Source organism: Labeo rohita, chromosome 3 (assembly GCF_022985175.1).
Source record: "Labeo rohita strain BAU-BD-2019 chromosome 3, IGBB_LRoh.1.0, whole genome shotgun sequence".
NCBI classification, from domain to species: domain Eukaryota; kingdom Metazoa; phylum Chordata; class Actinopteri; order Cypriniformes; family Cyprinidae; genus Labeo; species Labeo rohita.
The window spans coordinates 26,150,267-26,173,698 of record NC_066871.1 but is presented as its reverse complement, the minus strand read 5'-3'; the positions used below and the strand labels follow the sequence as shown (position 1 = coordinate 26,173,698).

The window sequence follows — 23,432 nt, the reverse complement described above, 5'->3', positions numbered from 1 at the left end:
AAACACAGAGGGCTCAGCGGGGATGAGGATGTGATTGAGGGAGAAGGTGGAGAGGTAGAAGTGCTAAACCATCTCACCCTAATGAAAGCGAAGGAGGATTTGAATGTGTTTTTGAACATTTTCCTGTAAACATTCACACTACATACAGTACGTGATGAAGTGATGTGTTGCGACCTTCTGAGAAACACCTCAAAATGCATTAATCTTTACCTCGGTTTTGTGCTTGCATCTCTACAAAGGGTGTTTTCAAAGTCAGGAATCCCTTTTCACAGATGTATGAGGTCGGCAGTCTCTGCAGACGAGTCCGCTCGCGCGCATACATAATCGCAGACAGTTCAGTGAGACGAGAGGCAGATGCTGGTGTCAGAAGGAGGGAAAGGGAGGAATAAGATCAGGTGAAGGAGAAAAAGGGAGGTTTGTGGTCAGGGCCAGACTTGAACAGCTTGAGTGGAAATGATGCGTGTAAAAGCGTATGTGTAGTTTGAAACAGAATGACTGTATAAACACCAGCTCTCTGACACAAACGCACAGCTGCTTACAAATAAAGCTTGCCTCTCTGTCTTTTTTTTTTTTTTTTTTTTTTTTTTTAGGATGCAGTGTGCAATATACATTGTCTGCGATAATATCGTTGTTTAAAGATAGGCCTATATGATTTTACATTATCGAATATATCACAGAAAACACCCTGCTGAAGAAAACAATAGAGGCCTTCACAGAATTTGTAATGGTTTTACTGGTAATTGCTCACCTTCTATTGGTGGCTTGTTAAAACCTCTCAATCCTACTGGAATATGTCCCAAAACACATTACAGGAATCCGTTTTTTTAATGGGTTTAATGGTTAAAAGTTGGTGGTTTGTAATGGTGTTTGTAGTGGAGACCATTAGAATTTCTGTGACGTTTCTACGTTTTTTTCCAGCAGGGCAAACAAAACACACCAATATGACCCGGAAATACGCCACATGACGTAGGTTAGACTGTTGCGCATGCACATTTACAGTTCACGCTTTCACTGCTTGATGTAGTCGATTAAAATACATTTAGGCTAGAATTCACCCAGAATTCAAGATAATGGGGAAATATGTCCACCGCATGACTTTTACATGACTTTTATATTTATATCATCTGATATAGTTAATATCAGACGAAGAGTGACATTTTTCTCCAAATGTCAGCACGATTGCAAATGTGATATTGATTTGATGAACAGTTCAATGAACAAGAAGTTAATTTTTTAGAGACTTGCATTGTAGACACAGCAGTTCTTGTTTTTGCGGAATTTCGACAAAAAAAATAGTTCCAAACAAGCAGCAGTAGAGCCCTGCGGTTCAGCCCGAGCCTGGCAGGCCGCAACGTAGAATTTTCACAGCATAACTCAAACGTGGGCCATGCATTGGACCTGTTTTAGACTTATCCTTATTTTTATATTTTCAACATTCATCAGTTACAGTGATGAGAAAGATTTGCAGCGCTGATGGAAACAACATGAGACCGTGTTACTGTGACTGTCAAGAGTAATCGCACGCAAAAGGCCAAAGCTTGCCGCAAATCACTGGCAAAATATATTTGAAATTAAATTATTAATAAACTAGTCTTGCAAAGATAAAGTTGCCGATCCTGACTAGCCGTCTCCTCAGCCTTTAGAGAGAAATCATCATGGATTTTATAATGAAAGAGTTTTTGATTTGAATTGTTTAGTTTTAAAGTAGTATTCAAAGCTTTCTATAGATATATTTATCAAGTTTGTGAGGTGATTATTCAGTGAGTTTCGTTTCATCGTTGAGAAGCACTCCTGTTCAAGACCCAGACGGCAGAAAGCGAATCCTTTTTCTTTATTTTATAAAAGCACAACGAATTTCTGATGTTGTGAGCGCACACTAATAAAAGTACACCCTTTACAGGTCCGATTAATGTATTCCTCTTACCTTTATGAGCAAAAATGATGACGCATTTTAAGTTGTTTCCAATGCAAGTGACTGCCCTGGCGCCTCCATGTCCTGTAAAGCACGCTTTAGCTCCTTTCCACATAAACGTTTGGATATGTGCTTAATAATAAAACCTTTATATACTGTAGGTTCAATGTTTAAACTAACATTGTGATGTGAGGTTTTTTTTTTTTTTTTAGGCAAGTTGTGATGATTTGAGATGGCTAAATTGATTAAACATAAGCTATGATAAACTCGCTGGCTGCTTGGTCACTTTAAAAACAAAAACGTACATTTAATGAACAAAAAATTCTTCAAATGTTTTTCAAAATTAACTTAAATAAAATCAATTATAATCACTTTGCCATTGCATACAAAACTGAACTATTTTAATAATCTGAAACTAGGAATGCACCAATACCGATACTGAGCTCCTGTACTCATACTTGTTAAAATGCCCCGATACCAAACGTTGATACCACACAGCATGTGACAAGTGCGTATTCAGGCTAATAAGCACAAACAACAGAACAACAGATAGCAGAATGGAGTCATTAAAGATTAAGGATGTTTTTGAAGTATATGTATGCAATAATATAATGTTAAACATTTAGTATTAACGCCTGTATAGCTGGTGTGCGGTATCGGTACTCGGAATCGGCAAGTACCAAAAATAAAAGTATCTGTATTGGGCGAGTACTGTCAAAAGTGGTATCGGTGCATCCCTAGCTGAAACAGTGGTATAAGCTGGGAGAAAGGGGAAAAGACTGGCTCGGGTCGCACTCAGGCCAAGAATTCTGCTAGAGTCTGAGCGTCTCAGAATAGGGCCTATATTTAACTCTGAGGAACACACAATGGTGTTTCGCTACTGAGTGAATTGGCTGTTTGAATGAATCAGTTGAATGAATGACTCAATGACTCACTCACGCAGTGATTTTCCACCACCTACTGGTGATTTTAGGTTTATATTTAATGTATATTTTCCGCTTTTTCCCAAATCATTTAAATATCAGTGTTTTTTTTTAAACATCAAAACATTATTTATGCATTTGTAACTGCATCCAACTGCATTCATGTCCTGCTTTAAACAGTCTGTGAATGAATCTAAATGCCACTTCAGATGCAGATTGTGTGCCACCTCTGCAAACCAAACACAAATTTTGCTGATACTGATTTAATTTGATTGGCAACAGCCCAGTGTCTTACCATTTCAATTTATTGATTAAATGTAAGAATTTGACACAAAAGATGATGCATACATGTAATTAAAAAATGACCATAAAGGTAAAAATCAGTTTTAACTTATTAGAAAAGTTAATTAGTCCTGCATTCTAACCACTGCACAGAATATAAAAAAATATCAAAAGCTTTGGGAGTCAGCTGTCCATGGCAGTCCTAAACCTGTCAAAGTAGCATTACAATAACACACTCGACAAAATATTGTCTAATTATCGTTATCAACATAATTCCAGAAAATGTTGAGATTTTTTTTTTTTTTTTTTTTTTAATTATCGCACACCCTACAATGAATATCAGATATACACATTATTGTGGGCGTTATGACCAAAATCGCTGTACAAGTAATTTTATATCAGGTATTTTTTTAGCTTTAAGTTTAACCTCAAAATGATTTATGTACTATATAAGGTAGCAATCCATTTTCAAATACATGGCAGTTGAATTATACATTAGTGCGCCTATTTGCACTGTTGCTCAGCAACTGTAATCAACACAGACAACAACGTACATGTATTTCATTCCAATCAATAAAATGGTTTAAAGTTTAGAGAGTAGGCTTTTGTATTCTATATGTATGTGCATGTATTTGCGTACATACATGCGTGTCTGTCTATCTGTTTGTCTATCTATCTAATCTGTGTTTGTATGTATATACATAACATACAAGCAGACTCAAATCTGTATTATATCTGTCTGTAAGAAATTTGTTTATGTTGTCCAGTAGTGGTAAATTCTGTGCTTAATTGTCTCTTGCATTAGTGTGCAGCGGAGGTGTGTTTGTTATTAAGAGTTGAAGTGAGAAGATACCATGTGGTAATTCTCTAATTAAAGTGTGTGTAAATTACGCACTGCTTGGTTTGATTAATCAATGAATTCATTATGACCTGGACAAGCTCATTAGCATGAGCCCGGTGCGGCGCTAGGACTCAGGACTGCCGCTGTCCTGAAGTGTGTATTTATAGATGCAGGAAGTCACCTGGAATTATTGTTCCTCCCTTTTCTTTTTCATCTCATCTCTTCCTCTTTCTGTTTTGCGTACGTGCCACTAATGAGTGAGTGATGAATGTCCGCACATGGGTTTCACTCAGCGAGTTTGAGTGTGTGTCGCAGGTTCATTAATCAAGTTCAGTGGAGGAGCGGCGTGCACACACACTAGTTTACACCCTCCTCCCTCATTAGTTTCTGTGTTTAGATTTACACACAGTAAACAGTTCAGTCATACTTGAGTCCAGACAGCACAGAGCTGCTCTAGTGCCCATCTCACACACACTGCTCATTAAAGTGATGTGCTTGACTTTAAAGTAGTGATCCGTCCTATTTCTGAGGCTGGAGATAAAGTCTTGTGTTTGTAAACAGACAGAACTCCAGTCACTTATTCAGCTGCCTCAGGAAATGTATTTCCCATTCATTCTCTCCACAGACTTTATTAATAAAAATCTTTAATAATCTTTGACTTTTCAATCTTAAAGACATGGGCCATGTGATTTGTTATGAATCATGACATTGCAACATTATCGTGAGGCCTTTAGGATCATGTTTCATATTAATTTATATATATTTATTATTTGGCTCTCCAATCTGTCTTAATCTTATGCGTTTTCTGGTTCTCTTCCCTTGTTTGTTCCTCTCTTTCTCGTCTGCTGTCTTCCCTGTTTTCCTTCAGGGGAAAGTCTGCTCCTCCATTAAGAACATACAAGGGTCCTTGACATTTAATTTCCTGTTTGTGGTGCTCTTTTACCCTCTTCCTGTGTGTCATACTCACTCTCCTCCATCTCTGTCCATCGCCGTCTCATTCTCACTCGCTTTCACATTTCTTTTATGTCATTTCACTCTTGCCGACTCATAATCCCTGATTTTACCTTCAAACTGTTCACCTCTGAGCATTTTGAAAAGAAATTTCCAGTTTTCATGCCTTGCAGACTTTTCAAATTTGAAATGAACTTTCAGTACCTGTCTTGTGCTGTAAAGGTAGGCAGCTCACAAGGTTTTGAAACGCCCTCAGTCTTGAGGTTTGTCTGTGAGGAGTTTTGCTCATTAAAGAAATGTGCCTTATATGGCAATTAACTTGGTGTGAGAACCTGTGGCATTTCAGCATGTGTGTGTGTGACTCCTGGAGTGAGATAAATGAACCTGCTTATGTCTGCGGGAACAGGTGGCCAAGTCAGCATGGTGGCCCGCCACACACACATACACACGCTCACACACAGAGACCAGTAACAAATTGAGGCAATTTGTGTAAATTAAGAGATAACTAGACGGCTGCCCTTGTTGAACAGTCGTTGTGGTGTCCCCCCTGAGCCAGTGTAATCAGGATCTACCATATTGGCTGACATATGGATGTCCTTAAATGTGTCTTTAAAATAAACATAAAAGTTAACCCAGAACGCATGAAACTGGTGTCTTTAAAGTAGTGGCTTATGAGTTTTTTTTTTTTTTTTTTTTTAAATGGCCATTACTATAAGCAGGCTGTCAAATGGCTCATTTAATCCATAATTTCTGTAATTTCATTGTAATATGTCAATGCAAATGTGCGCTAAGTATCTTTTATTTTTTATATTATTATTATTTTACTCAGTGCTTGCTCAACACTTATTGTTTACACATTTTAATGCACAGCACTGATTTGGTTTTGCATTTTGTTTTTGTGTGTTCAGGTGAGTGTGGTGCAGGACTCCGTGAACATCTCGGGTCAGAACACCATGAACATGGTGAAGGTTCCTGACTGCCGGCTGGCAGATGAACTGGGTGGATTGTGGGAACATTCCAGATTCACGGACTGCTCGCTGTGTGTCGCCGGGCAGGAGTTCCAGGCGCACAAAGCCATACTGGCAGGTAATGTGGGAAATACACACACTTGAATTAGGGTCAGCCAATATGACAAAAATATTTTTTCAAAAATATTTTTTTTAAGAATCGTGATTTTTATCACAATTCTTTATGTTGGTTTTACTATTTTGCAAGCTCTCTGAGCAGTACAGCCAAACTATTTTCTCTGTTTTAAAAACAAAGCTTTACAAGGTAACAACATATTTTTTATTAATTAAACATTTTAATTATTGTATTTTAAAAAAATAAGAACCAAAATACAAATACACATAATATACAAAAAGTCAAACAGTGCTTTATTTTTCAGGTACAGTAGGTGTATTTAGCAGTAGCATTCAAGAAATTGAGTGAACAAATCTAGAAATAAAACACTATATACACTTCACTGTGTAACTTATACATTGATTTTTATCAAATCAATTGTATTAAAGTTCTTCAGTCAAGAGCAGTGAGTGATTTTTCTCTCTTTTGTTGTTTTATTAACAATAAAGGCATAGTTCACCCAAAAATGAAACTTCTGTCATCATTTACTCACTTTCAAGTTATTTTAAACCTGAAAGAGTTTCTTTCTTCATTTAAACATGTTATTTTGAAGAATGTGGTAAATTAAACAGTTTCTTCCATAGTGTTTTTTTTTTTTTCCCCCTCTACACTCAAAGTCAATGGGCACCAACAACTGTTTGGTTACCCACATTCTTCAGTGCATCTTCTTTTATGTTCAGCACAAGAGAGAAATAAATACAAGTTTGGGACAACATGAAAGTGAGTATATAATGATAGAATGTTAAGTTTTGTGTGAACTATCCCTTTAATGACGAGCGGTAGCTGTTTCGTACTATTAGGCCCTGTTTACGCTAGTGTGATCCACATCTACACTGGTGTTTTTCACTGCGTTTCAGAAATGATTTCCACACAACACGACCTAAAACACTTGTCAAATGAACATTTGTGCACACTGGGCATGTAGGCTAATGTTATTGTTTACACGGTTGTCAAGGATAGGCAGAGCAAATGTGTGAAATGCAACCCTGGATTTTTTTTAACTAAAAAGTCTGCAGCATTTTTGAAAGTCTCTGTTTTCAATGGCCGAAAACGCCGGAGTAGTGTAAACAACAAGCGTAACCATAGCAAAAGTTTTGCGTTTTAAAATGAAACCACACTAGTGTAAATGTAGCCTTAGTCTGCTGTCACTTTAAGGCCTGCACACATTTTACAAGCACACATCCATTTTTCTCTCAGCTGTTTACTGACTGTGTTTTAGGGATGTGATGGTGAAGAAATTTTCCCACTGGTTAATCGATGTGTGGTAACACTGGAAATACCGGGTCACCGTGGGGAGTGGGGTTGGGGGGTTGTTTCGATCCCATATGCGGTCTCAAACGCTCGTCTTGTCTTGCTCTGCCTGAACTCTGTGTATTCTGGTTCAAGACAGTTAGGGTATGTTTAAAAACTCCAATCGTATTTTCTCCCTTAACTTCAAAAATCATTTCAAAATCTTCCTACATCATTGCAGAAGTACTGACACATGTCCTTGCAAAGTGAACATGCAAAGAAGATCAAACACCATTAAAAAAAAAAGGTAAAACAGCGATATAGGATGATTTTGAAGTTGAGGGAGAACATGAGAATGTTTAACCAGCAATGCTTTGAAGCACATGCAAATAATGTACTTTTGTGGTTGCGAATAAGAGTTTAACTCCATTGCTGAGTTAACATTTGACGTGAATATGTCGTGTTGTACAGTGTATTGAGACAAAGACGCCAGAACTGCAACTGATAAAATGTGCGCTGTAGAATGATACTATTTCTTCAAAAGCAGCTTTTAAAAATCCACAATCAAAAAGTATGATATCACACACTCCTAACTTGAATGCATTTTTCAGAGTTTCGCATATGCTGAGATTTTATCTTATGAAAGTTTAAAGGAAATTATTGCAGAAGTTTGTTACACTAGTAATGTCAATATTTTCATGATGTTAGTTTAAGCTTGCCTAAGCATGTTTAGTTTAAGCTTAAGATTTTTTTTTTATTATTATTTCTGTTTAGCTTTAGTTTGTTTTAATAGTTTACAGGGGCAATGCACAGTAATAAACATGACTGTAAATGTGCCAGAATTAGCCAAAAAAGCTATTTTTCATCTGCTTTAATTCATTTTGTTTCAGTTTTAGTAATTTTAGTACTCATATTAGAAATGAAATGTGTAATTTTTACATTTAATTCAGCATTATTGTGATCAATTAAAACGATTTCTAATTGTTTTAGTTTGCTTAAGTTATCAACAACACTGATATCTAGAGACCAATGTGGTCGTACACTTATATACATTGGTACATTTTAGTGACGGCACATAAGATATTAAATGAACACTTATTTTACACAAAATTCACAACAAATTATCCATTGGCAATTTTTTGCACATTTTTGAAGTTGTTAAAGTCTCGTCACTAAATAAATCTCCCTCCGTCGTCTTTCTCTGTGTTTGTGTTCAAAGCCAAAGACAACTGTCTTATTGCTCAGTCAGTCAGTCACTTATCAGACAGCTTTTTAGTATAAAGGCACCTTTAAGGGAATCTGGTTTTACATTTCAAGAACAAATTCATATGAGCTGTAGAGGTAACCAAGTGAATATGTAACGAGTGCAACGCTGATATCTTGTTAAAAATGAATCATAAGTTAAAAAATGTAAATGTATAAACTATTTCACTGGTTTCGGTGAGAAGTGAACTCAACAGTGAGCTCTGCCAGACACAGAACTACCGACCCACACGCGCAGGATTGTGGTATATCATAGGCAGGGAAAGAAGCATCCGTGCTTCCTTCAAAAATCGAACAGACAGTGGTATCTTAGACATGATGTTAGTTAACATTTGAATGCCTTCCTACCGATGTATACTGCCTGTGAGGGCAGAATTTTTCAGGTTTCAGAAGCAGCTTTTCTCTCTCTCCCGCTGTCGCTCATGGTGAGGCGGGATTCCTCGTTATCTGGCTGTACCTGGTAGTGCTCATTAATCGCCGTGGAGACGGAGCTGATCGGCTGGTGTCTGAGCTGTGATTAGACCGTGTGTGTGTGTGTGTGTGTGAGGGAGCGAATGTGCCAGACTTCACACACTCCCTTAAACAAGTTAAAGTTGCCCAAGACAGATCTGACTCCATATCCAGACTTAACAGAGAGAGGAAGGTCTGAGCCGCCATCATCCCCTGGGTTAATCAGCCAAAAGGACCGGCAATTGCACCGAGGCACAAATTGTCTGAGGAACCGCTGTTAGATGTTTCGTTTTTTGATGTCGACGACTGATACATTTCCTCAGAATCTTTGTTCATGATCCCTCTTATGATTTAACAAAAAAGCACTGGACAAATAAATTGAATTGATCTGTCAGCAGCACATTTCCTTATATGAAAGAGTAGACCATACTGTAGCTTTCTTTTTCAGGTTTGCTTCATATCAAAGTTTGTAATGTTGTGATTCATCTCAGAGCTTGTTGATTTGGTTCATGGCATGAACTCTTTTTCGAAGAACATTTTGAAATTGCCTTCGGAGAACACGAATGAGAAGATACGTGGGGAACTCGCTGTTTCAGTCTGTTATAATTATCTACGTTTTTTGTTGTGTATTAAAAACGTTCTTTTTCACTTTCACAGCACGTTCCCCCGTATTCAGCGCTATGTTTGAACACGAGATGGAGGAGAGTAAAAAGGTGAGTCTGTTTATTTATTTGTATACATTTCACATTTTGTCTCATTATACTTCAAAAGCAGCAAGACAACTCCCATCCATTTAGGGCGTCACACCATTCATGTTCATGCACAGCTTGTTGTTTTTCATGCAAGTGTTTTCCTGATGCCTCATTTCTGCAATGTTTATTAGTTTCTAAGTATATTAGCTGTCTCCCAGTATCCATCCTTGCCTATCAGTGGCCTAATTTTCAGTCCAGATGTGTGTGTGTTTGTGTGTGTGTGGTCTAATACCTCCGCATTTAGAGAATTGCTCAACTGTACCATCTTCTTGCTTGTTTTCAATAGCCGATCATAAATCACAATTTGCCATTTTTCTTGTATGGCTTTTTAATATGGCAGTCATGTTAGGCCTGATATAGTTTGTTCATAGAGGCGTTAAAGATTGCCTGTGTAAATCGAGAGGGCTGCACATGTCTGTTTAAATGAGGACTGAAGACTGTATGTTATTTTTAGGACTGTCAAAGATAACACTTGCAATTAGTGAAATGTTTCATGCAATTTATTTAATCTGACATTCATTTGTATAATGCAGTCTAAGCAGAGAACTCAATTCTTGCATGTTAAAAGGAAATGAATGCATTAGCTACAAAAATGGAATTAGTGGAATGTTTTTATGTTTTGTGGTGTTATAGGTAATAACAACTGTTAAAACTATTAAAATAAATAATAATAAAATATAAATATTACACTTCAAAACATAAATCTAAAATGTTGCATTGACAAGTAGCTAAAATAAGTTTGTAATACTAAAATGAACACAAATGAACCCTTTTTGAGTTCTCTCAACAATATTTTTTTTAGTTTTTCTCAGTAGAGATACTTTGTTTAGCTAACATAAATTTGTTTGTGCTGATTGTCTGGTTTTGCTAATAGAAAAAATCTTGTCACAGCAAGATAGGTAATTTATTTTTTTTATGTATCAATTTTTTGTTACAATACTAATATCCAGTAAACAGATACAAGTGGTTGAACATACTCTAGACCTCAAAACTAGACACACAAACCTCAAGAACAGTTGCAATCAACAAATGTTTAAAAAAATGAGCTCTTTACATCACAGTGCAACAAATTACTAACAATGACAAAACAACAACAAAAAGTTTAAATTAAGTCAGCAAACAGCAAAACAGTAATCCTATAATAGTAACTGCATATTTTATTCATGCTGCTATGAATGCTGTGAACTTAACATTTCAACAATATGAAATTCTTTGTTTAGACAACTGTGTTTGACTAGGACAACATTTGGGGTTATTTTGTTGGTCAGGGAATGGTTTTTATGTCGTTTCAAGAAAAAAAGACTCGATGTTTCGTAAACTGGAAAATATGCAGTTGCATTTTTTTCAGCGTAAAAGTAAATATAAAAAATATATAAAAATGGCAAAAGCACATTGAAAATATAAAAATTAAAGCTAATTCAAAATATAAATTCAAACTCCAATAATATATAAATTAGGTCCGGACTATATGACGTTAAATCAAAATATTGAACATTTTACTTTGATTAATGAACAATTTTTACATCTTTTTTTGCCCTCATAGTTCATTAAACATTTGTGCTGCAAATATGCTCAACTATTAAAGGTGGAATGTTTTTTGTTTCTAATGAAAGAGTGCATTTCTTATTGTGATTTTAAAATAATTGAAGGAAACAAACTGTTTGTGTCCCAGGGCCACAAAACCATTCTTAAGTAGCATGGGTATATTTGTAGCAATAGCCAAAAATGGGTCAAAATGATAGATTTTTCTTTTATGCCAAAAATCGTTAGGATATTAAGTAAAAAATTGTTACATGAAGATATTTTGTAAATTTCCTACTGTGAATATATCAGAACTTAATTTTTGATTAGTAATATGTATTGCTAAGATCTTTATTTTAAAAAATTTTTTTTTTTTTTTTTTTTTTTTGCACCCTCAGATTCCAGATTTTCAAATAGTTGTATCTCGGCCAAATATTGTTGTATCCTAACAAACCTATTTATACAGCTTTCAGATGAAGTATAAATCTTAATTTCAAAAAATCGACCCTTACAACTGGTTTTGTGGTCCAGGGTCACATTTATGGTTTTTTAAATGTTTTAAACAATTTAAATCAAAGCACGCATTGCTTGAAATGAAGACAACTTATGAAAAAGCAAAAGCTGTGAGCAAAAGCTTCTGATTAGTTTTGAAACTGACACTGATGTGCAGAGCTGCACATAAAAGTTTAAATTCTTTTAACCTGACAAAGCGTCTTAAATGTGCCGCTTGGAAAGTTTTAAGGGTAAAGTATTAATAGGATTAAAACAATGAAATAACTGACATGGGAAAATTACGTTGGTTAGAGGTTCTGAATTTCAGTTTCAGTTACTTTTTTGATTAATCGTCTAGCCCTAATGTAAATAATACTAAAATTACAATTATTTGCATTGATTGCCCCTTAAACTCCCCCTAACAAACTTCCTGTTCTTCCTCTTATCATCATCTATGATATTCCCATGTTTCGCCATCTGCTGATCCAGTATTCCTCTGTCTCTCTCCTCCTGTCATATCCACCCTTTCCCAGAGTTTCATCATGCACCGTTTTTTGGGACAGGATGTGCTTGCGTTTGGGGTTTGTGGAGCAGTGAGATTTCCTGTTGTTCTTTCACTTGTGCGGCTTATTAGCTTTGTGAAGATCCATGCAAATGTGTGAGACTGAGTTTATTGTTGAGAGCAAGAGAGAGAGTGTGCTTAATAGATGAATGACGGGATCTGGGGCTTTGTTTGTTCATAGGCACGTGTGAAACGAATATGGCCGCATGTGTGTGTCAGGTTTAGATGATGGCTGGGGCTCAGTGAATTGGATGCGATGTCTGTAGAATATTGATGGATTTGATACTCCAATAGAGAAAATCTAAAGAGAATTGAGAGGTAATGCCTCATCAGAGAGAGAGAGTAAACAGTTAAGTTGCCAGTTAGATCTGAAGGAAATACTCCTGAAAATCTGCCAGTGAACTTGCCTGGATACTTCAGTGACTTTTCACACTGGTGTGGACCTGAGTGCTTTTGATGTCAAATTTTTTTTATTTTATTTTTTTTTTTTTTACTGAGCAAACTCAATGAAAAGTCTGCATTCTTCATCTCTTGTGATGCACCAATAGTCATTTTATTATTTATGTTATTTATTCACCCTCATGTCATTTCAAACCTGTTTGACTTGCTTTCTTTTGAGGAACACGAGAGAAATTTTAACTTCTTTTGTCCATGCAGTGAAAATCACTGAGGATCAAAATAACAATGAGCCCCTTTGACTTTCATTATGTGAATCATTTTTGCAATGGTTTTGAACAATGTTTTTTATGCTCACCAAGGCTGCATTTATTTGATTAAAAATACAGTAAAACTGTAATATTGTGAAATATTATTATGATTTAAATAACAGTTTTTTTTTAACTGGGTATATTTTAAAATGTAATTAATTCTTGTGATGCAAAGCTGGATTTTCAGCATCATTACTCCAGTCTTCAGTGTCAACATGATCCTTCAGAATTCATAAATGCCGATTTAGTGCTCATTCCTTTTTTGTGAAATCTATGATGATTTTTCAGGAATCTTTGTGTAGCATTTATTTAAAATAGAAATATTTTGCAACATTATAAATGTTTACAGTCATTGTTAAAATCTTACTGACTGACTTGAACACTAGTGTTTGGAATGGTATGATGAGTGAATTTTCATGTTTGGTGATCTGTACCTTTGTTGTTTTCATAGAAATGGTCCACGCTCAAAGTGGCTGACAGGAAAATTGGGTATTGTTTAATTTAGTGTGGCGCTAAAAATCTAACGAAGATTTCTGGTCAAACTGTTCGAAAATTATAAACAGAAATGTCCATTTTTATATCTTTTGATCAGTAAGTGGAGCTGTACCGAAACTACTCATGTGCCTTCAGGTCATGTTTGGTATAACGCGTACCAAGTTTGGTCAGAGTCTGTTAAAGCGTTGTGAAAATATAGCCTCATGTTCATTTTTACAGGACATTTTGTCAAATTTATTAACGCGCTTTATGAAAACAGTTGGGTCTATTGGAAATCTTCTGATCATTCTTTGCCAGAATGCTCTGAAGATGATCTTAGCCAATTTTGGTGATAATCGGACAAACTAGGATGTGTTTGAAAAAGTCAAAATTGCAAAAAATCTTGATCTGTAGAAATTACTGTTGTCATGATACCAAAATTTTGACTCTGATACGATACCTAACTAAAATATCTCGATACTGCTACTATAACGATACTACAACAAAAACACAAAACGAAAGGTAAAGTAAATGAATAATAGATGATCCAAATGGAGGTTATAGTTATTTTATCTATTTTTTAAAAAAAGCATTTCATCCTTAGTGTACGGAATGATATGAGTGAATTTTCATTGAATCAAATAAACAAGCTTTCTTTTCCTTGACATAGCCTCTTACATTTGTAACAAGTTTATGTGTGGCACAAAAGTGCCACAGTTCACAGCCAAAACTGCAATCTGCAGGGGGTGGAAGGTAAAACTTAGTGTGAAAACTGTGAAGAAAGCCTGTGACTGGTAACGCACCTTTAGGCTACACAGACTTTTATTTTCTGTAACAACCTTTAATAAATAGTGCTGTTTGCTTTCAAGCTAACTTTTTCATTTGACCTTGCCGTGTTTCTGTGTCTGTGGGTGTGGTGGAGTTCCTAACAGTTGCTGCATTAATTGGTTTAGCTGTGATGGACGGGCTGGGACGGAAAAGCCTTTGTTACCAGCACGACAATCAACAAAGAGCTTGTGCTCTGGCAGCCTTGGGCAGAAGAGAGAAACTCTCGCAGCGCTCATTCCGGAACATTGATCAGGGCAGGAACAGAAAGGGAATGAGGCTTTCTGAGCTATATATTAATTTGCTTTTTTTGAGTGACTCTGTCCTTTTGTGTGCACATATGCGCTCATACTGTGGAGGTCAGTGGTTGTGTGAGTTTGGTGTAGGGTGCTCAAGGGAACACTGCAGGAGCTCATGAGAGGAAAGACCAGACTTTGACACAATTGCACGTTATGCTTTTACAGCAATTTCAACAGCCTGAACTGCATCAGGTCCAATTACATCACATTTAAACCTCCAAAAGCGCAGCCACTTGACTGTTTCAGTGACATAGAGTTGAATAAATTCTAGATTGTTAGAATAACTCTAAAGGCCTGGGTATACTTCACCTCGCGCTTGCGCTGTTGTACGCGGACCGTCTGCACAGTTATAAAAATAGGACGTCCGCGGACAAATCTGATGATGAAACTTGCATCATGTGAACATGCCATGGACCAACACGGATGCCCGAAGTATACTTTGGGCTTAACACTGTGTCTTCTTTAAAGCGGCTGCTGTCGCATTGCACCACGACATCTTCATGCTGTGTCTACATTGCGAGCATCAAGGCTGCACCTCATCTCTGAATGGCCACTAACTTCAGACCACTCAGCTGCAAGCTTGAGGCTGTTCAGCAGCATCAAATTTAGTATTCCACTACTTTTAGTTGAAATCTCTTGATGTTTTATCTGTTGATTATATAAATTAATATTATTATTATTATTTTTGATGCTTTTTTTGTTATCATTGTTAATACTACTGTTGTTAATTAAAGAATTACAACAATGACCCATTATTATATTACAATACTAACAAATTATATATTATTTTAATATAATAATATGAATAAATATAGCTACAAGCTGCAATTAAGGGACCATGTACAACAGAGGTGAAATGAAGAGCTAAGAAGCTGTCTTTAATTACTCAGTAAAGACCTGGGTTTTCCATCCTCTGCTTCTGGAGAGCTAACTTCCTGCAGACAAATGCTGCATTCTAGACAAACTTGAAATTAGGATTTTTCCCACCTCCTACTTGGAAATAACATTTAGAACACTGCTTGAAGTCAAATTTCTGACCGTAGATGCAGTCATTTGACGTCACCGCTTCCAATGATCATAGTGTGGCGTTACCTTACGTCAAACTTAAAAACATTAGATGTTAGCATTTTATTTTTTTTCTTCTGTTTTTGCCATAATTGACAAAAATATGTTAACATGATGTGTGATTGCCGGGAACTCAAATGAAGTTGAAAGTGGAACATTTCAACTTGGATGTTCCCTCTTCCGACTTCATTTGGAACGCAGCATAAGTTCCAACCCTGCTTCAAAACACATGTCTGAAATTAAGTAGCCCTTAACACCTTGATTAGCTGGTTCAGGTGTATGTTATTACGAATGGGAAACTCAAAATTTTCTTTAAGCCCAGAGTTTCTGAGCTGGGGGGAGTCAGTGAGAAAACGTTTCGGATGCAGTGGACGCAGCCTAGGAGATATGAAGTGATATAGATAATTGATGGCAAATTTATTGAGATTATTTTTTGCAATGTACAATAAAACTATATAAGTTACATAAACAAAATATTATATTCTTGTATAATTACCATCGAATATACAATAATTCAGTTTATATCACCTTCATAAATTGAATAAAAAAGAGAAAAAAGCAAAAGCACAATGATGCACATTCTTTATTTGGCATTTTGTAGATGCAGTTTAAAAACTGTTGAATTTTATGTAGAAAAGGTAAATCGTTAGTACGAACATCCCAGGAGCATTTGAACACAGCAGTAGCTCTCCAGGAGCAGGGTTGGAGATCCCCGTTTAAGAGATTTATCAACACAGCATTTTACTATGAAATTCGAAATAGTCCACGCTCAGGGTATCGTTTTGTATGCCTTTCCAAATGTAATGAGACCAATCTTTTTGGCCAAGCTGATCAGAAGTTATAAGCAGAAAGGTCCATTTTTAAGTATCTTTTGACCAGTAGGTGGTGCTGTGCCAAAACTATTTTTTTTTTTTTTTTCAATTCAACAATTCAAAATTGTGAAAAATCATGACCCGTACAATTGTAAGAAATGAGAATTGTAAGAAATGAGAAATGAGAAAGAAATGACAATCTATGCTGTTTTAAATCTAATATGACCAATCTTTTTGGCCAGACTGGTCAGAAGTTCTAAGCATTTTTTTTTATATATACATCTTTTGACCAGTAGGTGGTGCTGTGCCAAAACACACACCAAGTTTGGTCAGAATCTGCTAAGTGTTGCAGAGATATAGCCTCACGTCCATTTTTGCACAATCTTGGTCAAATTCGTTATTGCACTTTACGAAAAGGTTTGGTCTATTAAAAAGCTTTTGATTACTTTTTGCCAAAATGCTCTAAAGATGAGCTTTTTGGCCAAACTGATCAGAAGTTATAAGCAGAATGGTCATTTTATATTTTTATATCTTTTTTTTATATATATATATATATATATATATATATATATATATATATATATATATCTTTTTACCAGTAGGTCTGTGCGAAAACTACTTGTGCCTTCAGGTCATGCTTGGTGTAACACATACCAAGTTTGGTCAGAATCTGCTGAAGTGTTGTAAATGATATAGCCTCATGTTCATTTTTGGACAAATTTCATCAAATTCGTTAACATGCTTTACGAAAATGGTTTGGTCTATTGGTCTATCTTTTTGCAAGCATTATCTGAAGATGATCAGAGCCAATTTTGTTGAAATTTGAACAAACTAGGACAAGTTCAAAAAATATTTTTGAAAAATCTTGACCTGTAGAAAGTAAAATTTTAGTATGCGTTTGACTGGACATGACCCAAGGAATCAGAGTGGAAAAAAAATGCTTCTAGACCTTACAGTTCAAAAGTTACTAGCAAAAATGAGTACAAATTTGGCCTGTTGGTAGCGCTAGAGAATTTGAGATAGAGACTCCAAATTTGCTATGGTTAATATCAAGAGACTAGAGATTGTCCTCTGTGTGCCAAATTTCATAACTTTCTCATAAGCGGTTTTATGGGCTCCCATAGACTCCCGGAGCAGAAAAAAAGATGGAAGAATAATAAGAAAACTAATGGGTACTTCACTTTGGGTTCATCTAATACTAATAATACTTCACTTTGGGTTTATCCATCAAGTACAAACATAGTTTGCCTCTGTGTTTTAGATAAAACACTGCTGATCAGCACACGTGTACAGATAGTCTGCAGAAGTTGAGGAGTATTGATGGACTGTGATTGACGGGGTTCTGCTGTGATTTGTTGTCTAGAACCGAGTTGAGATAAACGACGTGGAGGCTGAGGTCTTTAAAGAGATGATGTTCTTCATCTACACTGGCAAAGCACCCAACCTGGACAAGATGGCCGATGACCTGCTCGCTGCTGCTGACAAGGTGAGTAATGCCCACACACAATCACCAAGTTTAGCTGAATGCATGCCAAACAGCATTTCTTCATCTCACCTAAAAACAAAAAAATGATTAATTTATTAAAAGTCACAATGGCAATTGTAAACATTTTTTGATTTCTTCTCAATCATGCATTCACATCACGTTATTTTCTTGGCAGACACACCAACAATAAATTACCAGAATGTGCACGTGTCATAAGCTTCAGCAGTTGGCAAAAATCCTAATCACTTATTAAAACAAAGCCAATATCTGCCAGTAAGAATGCAATACCTGTGTCAATTGTGTTGACAGTGCAAGCTTTGTATTGAAGTGCATCTCTCTGTCTTTAGTATGCTCTAGAGCGGCTGAAGGTGATGTGTGAAGATGCTTTGTGCACGAGTCTGTCTGTGGAAAACGCAGCAGAGATTCTGATCTTGGCCGACCTGCACAGCGCCGACCAGCTCAAGACGCAGGCTGTCGACTTCATCAACTAGTGAGTGCTACTCCTGTCAGACTAATAGTTCAGAAACAAATAAGCATAATAATACTGTCTATATATATATATATATATATATATATATATATATATATATATATATATATATATATATATATATATATATATATATATATATATAAATCATTTAAAAAAATAGTAATCTGTTAGATTTCTATGAGGGGTTTAATTGTGTAGGCTGGTGATAATTAACCAGCTCCTTTCAGTCTTAGAATAGAAACTAAATGCTTTTTGAGCTCTTTCACTTTACTGATATCTTCACATGATGTCCCCACTTTGTCAGCCCCCCACTCTGTTCTCTGCATCTTTCATGCTTTATTTTGTAGATTTTTTTTTATTATTATTATTTTATTTTACTAGCTTGTTCAGTCTCTCTTTGCAGCAGCTTTATTGGACGGTGTAATTTTGAGTTCATTTCGTGGATGGCAGTAACTTGGCTGGCGTGAAACTGGACTGTGGCCATCTCATTTCAGCTCCCTCTCTCTCCATCTCTATACAAAACACCCACTGCCACAACAACAGCAGAGACAGAGGGAGATCAATAACAAGGGCAACACAGAAAATAAACATGCACACCAGCTCCCCCTCCCAAAACGATTCGTCCTCTCTGCCCTTCTTTTCCTGCATTCATGTTTGCTGCTTATGTTATTGGTTTATGTGCTCGTCTTTCTTTTCTCAAACGGTATTATTGCCGCACGTAGGAGTCTAGTGTCAGAGTGCAGCAGTCTTCCCACAGAGCCAGACTCTGTCCAGCCATCACAGGACAATGAGTGTCAGCGGGAGCATCCCCGCTGCTCAGAAAAAAAAAGAAAGGGAAACTTTACAAATTAATAAAGTCAAACAATACAGTGAAAATAGAGAGGTTTTCTATTGAGTTGTCCTTGCTTTTTGAGCACAGCAACAAATATACAGCACGGCCATTGTAGTCAGATTCAAGAACAAATGACACTTTACGTCTTTTTCAGTTCCACATACAAATGAGCCTTGAACTTTTTGATTTAAATGAAAGCCTGTCCAAAATACAGCATGCAGGGTTTTGGTTCCATGAAAGAAATTTCATACAGTGCTTAAAGGGATAGTTCACCCAAAAATTAAAAATTGTTATGAATTTTTAATGCAATCCCAGAGCTTTCTGACTGCTTAGACAGCAACACAACTGACATGTTCAAGACCCAGAAAGGTAGTAAGGACATCAGTAAAATAGTCCATGTGACATAATTTTTTTAAGCTATGAGAATTGTTTTTGTAAGCAAGGAAAACAAAAAAAAAATAACGACTGTACATCTTCTCAAATTCACAAATTTTGAGACAAAACCAAAAATGCGTAAAGACTTATAGAATCTATTTTTGGGAGATTTCAGAGATTTTTCTAATTTATTGGTTTTAATATTGAATATTTAATAGTGCATGCTCGTTTTCGTTTTTAAAATTATATTACCTTTCCTGTTATTTACCTCACTAAAAGTTCTGAAAACACTATATAATAAATATAATAAATATAATCTTATATAGCATATTTCAAAATTAATGTGTACTTTCTATACTGTACATTATAATGTTATGACGCCTAAATTCACTAGATTCAGCATTTAAATGATTGATTTTAGTTTTAAGTGTTTTATTTATTTAGACAAAATAAAAAAGATTTTATTGTAAGTCATTAACAGGTTAGCAGCCGACAAAAAAAAATATTGTCTTGTACAGTTGAGGTCAGAAGTTTACATGCATCTTGCAGAATCTGCAGAATGTAAATAATGTTACCAAAATATGAGGGATCATACAAAATGCTAAATGTTATTTTTTATTTAGTACTGACCTGAATATTATATTTTACATAACATACAGACATTTACATGCATTTCACAAGAGAAAATAATAGTTGAATTTATAAAAATTACCCTGTTCAAAAGTTTACATACACTTGTTTCTTAATACTGTGTTGTTACCTGAATTATCCACAGATGTGTTTTTTGTTTAGTGATAGTTGTTCATGAGTCCCTTGTTTGTCCTGAACAGTTAAACTGTCTGCTGTTCTTCAGAAAAAAATTCAGGTCCCACAGTTTGTTTGTTTTTTGTGTGTGTGTGTGTTTGAACCCTTTCCTGCGGTGACTATGATTTTGAGATCCATTTTTTCACACTGAGAACAACTGAGGGACTCGTATGCAACTAGTACAGAGGGATGAAACCCTCACTGATGCTCCAGAAGGAAGCACAATGCATTAAGAGCCGGGGGTGAAATCTTTTGAACAGAATGAATGTGTACATTTTTCTTATTGTGCCTCAATATCATATGTTTTTCATTTAGTACTGCCCTTCAGAAGCTTCAGAAGATACAAGTTTCACAAAAGAAGTTAAATTTACCCTGATTTTCAAATTCAAATTTTTACCCCCCCCCCTGGCTCTTAATGCATTGTGTTTCCTTCTGAAGCATCAGTGAGTGTTTGAACCTTCTGTAATAGTTGCATATGAGTCCCTCAGTTGTCCTCAGTGTGAAAAGATGGATCTCAAAATCATACAGGGTCCAAATACACAAAAATGCTGAAAAACCAAAGAATTTGTGGGACCTGAAAGATTTTTCAGAAGAACAGCGGGCAGTTTAACTGTTCAGGACAAACAAAGGATTCAGGTAACAACACAGCATAAAGAAAGAAGCATATGTAATCTTTTGAACAGGGTCATTTTTATAAATTCAACTATTATTTTCTCTAGTGGACTACATGTAAACGTCTTTTATGTGAAATGTCTTATTCAGGTCAGTACTAAATAAAAAATAACATGCATTTTGTATGATCCCTCTTATTTTGGTAAAATAATGAATATTTTGCAGATCCTGCAAGGTGCATGTAAACTTTTGACCTTTTGAGGAATTGTAATATTGGTGCATCTTTAGAAAGACTGTGAAAATATGGCATTATACCAGTGCAAATGGATAAATCTTGAGCAAGCACTTTCAAATGAACTTAGAAAGCTTAATTTTTTTTCTCTCCCTTCCGTTGTCACATTTACAGACACTAGGCTTTTTCATACATATAAAAGCTGTTTTTGCTTTTTCCATCCTCTTGTTTACTTTGAAGTTATTTTGGAAAGCCTGTAACCTGTTCTTTGTGGATGGCTGACCGTGCTGTGACCTTTTGCATGGGGGGGGGAAGTAGAACGGGCATCTGCCCGCAAGGCCCGCTGTCGACACTGCGAGCAAGTGCTGCAATTAATGCCAAGTGTTTGGGGGCAACAGCATAGTGGGGTTAGGCGGAGGTCAGCATCTCGCACACAAACACACTCCGGGTAAATGTCGTTAAAGGCCATTTTTTGGTGTGCGTGATAGTGCAGTGCGAGTGCCCTCGGGGTGCTGAGCTCAGCGAAGAGGATTGTGTTCTCAGTGTTTCTCTTTTTCTTTCTCTCTCCCTCTCTCACAGCCACGCGTCCGATGTGATGGAGACCTCGGGGTGGAAGTCAATGGTGGCGTCCCATCCTCACCTGGTTGCAGAGGCGTACCGCTCCCTGGCCTCCGCCCAGTGCCCTTTCCTGGGCCCTCCTCGCAAACGCCTCAAACAGTCTTAGTGCCGCCCCGTACCGTTACTTAACCCACACACCTACACACACTCACACAACTGCCTACAAAGGGGGGGAAAGCGCTATTTTAGATTTACGTCCCCCCCAAGCTCTGTCCCTTTAGATGCCTAAACCAGCTCTTGACCTGCCCCTCCCTTCACGTTATCCGGACAGACCCCTCGAGCGCAGAGGACCCTCTTTGTTGCTGCCCTACTGTTGGGTTTCTCAGTGTTGGGGAGTGTGGAGGCTGCCACAGGTTGAACCCTACCCAAAAATGTATTCCAGAGTTTCTATGAATCTGTCGGACCGTGGATTCTTGAGCATGGACGGATGGATCGAGGTTGAGCTTTTGGTTGGGCAGTTGAACATGAGATGGATTAAGACTGGACTTTTACGTAACTTCTTTCCACTGGCACTACCGTGTGCTCTCCTTCACTGTGTGAACCGGTTGTCCATCTCCGCTTCATCCCACCTGTAAAACGACGTGATCGGCCAATAGACGTTCCCCTTTACAGTCATGGATGGAGGGATTTTTGAGGACAAACTTTTCAATAGGTAGCATGTGTCTTCGTAACGACGACATCAGCGTTCAGTAGATTCCTGTGTGACTTTATGAATCCTGTGTGACGACAAACAGCTTTTTTTCAGAACTGTCCTCCGTTTCTTGGGAAATTCAAACATAGAACTTCCCACCTTAATGAACTTTGACTTGCGACCCACAAGCTAGCCTGGCTTCCAGTGTAGATGAAGTTCAGATGGACTTACAGCAGTTCGGTCTCATTTTACAGGGCGAATAAATTGACGAATCCAATGAGGAGTGTAAAAATGGGGAAATGCTTATTGAACTTTTTTTTTTTCCTTGTGATGTTTATTTGGGATTTTTCCTCCTTGTAGCACTTGTGTATTTGAATCCAGGCTTTCTGTATAAAAAATGCCAAAAAACACAAACCTGTCTGCGTTTGTGTTTTTCTTTTTGTATTGTAACAAGCACAACATGTTTATGTTACAGGCATATCTTAGCGGTTATCCTGCTTTCTGCTGATTCCATTCTCTCTTTATATTTGGTTACAGTCATGGATTAGACAAATCTGGAGCTCTTGCTAAAACAGAATTGGCTTTTTTTTCTTTTATTAATTAAATAAAAGCCTGTCCGACTGACAGCATACAGGTTTTTGGTTTCATAAAAAGAATTTCATATGTGGCTTAATGTTGTTTGTTCAAAAAAAAAAAAATTACAATGCACCAAATCTTAGAACAAATTCTGTTCATGCTCGCAAAAATTGGGAGACAAGAAATCAATAAAATAAATAAATAAAGCCTTTTTAGAAACTAAGAAAAAAGATGCATAGAAATTAAAATAGAAATATTACGATTTGGCATAGTAAATGGTTCTTGGTGCC

At 36.6% G+C, this 23,432-nt stretch overlaps 1 protein-coding gene across 2 annotated transcripts in view; it reads left to right on the top strand.

The window, feature by feature from the left end:
- The window catches only part of spop (speckle type BTB/POZ protein), a 91,428-nt gene extending 68,539 nt beyond the window's left edge, over positions 1–22,889 (top strand). For both annotated transcript variants that reach the window (XM_051105916.1, XM_051105917.1), the window contains 5 exons: positions 5,818–5,995; positions 9,632–9,687; positions 17,847–17,969; positions 18,317–18,459; positions 21,897–22,889. In XM_051105916.1, the coding sequence (XP_050961873.1) occupies positions 5,818–5,995; positions 9,632–9,687; positions 17,847–17,969; positions 18,317–18,459; positions 21,897–22,041 (645 nt within the window). In that variant the 3' untranslated portion in view covers positions 22,042–22,889. The remainder of the gene's footprint in view (positions 1–5,817; positions 5,996–9,631; positions 9,688–17,846; positions 17,970–18,316; positions 18,460–21,896) is intronic.
- Positions 22,890–23,432: the final 543 nt, after the last annotated feature.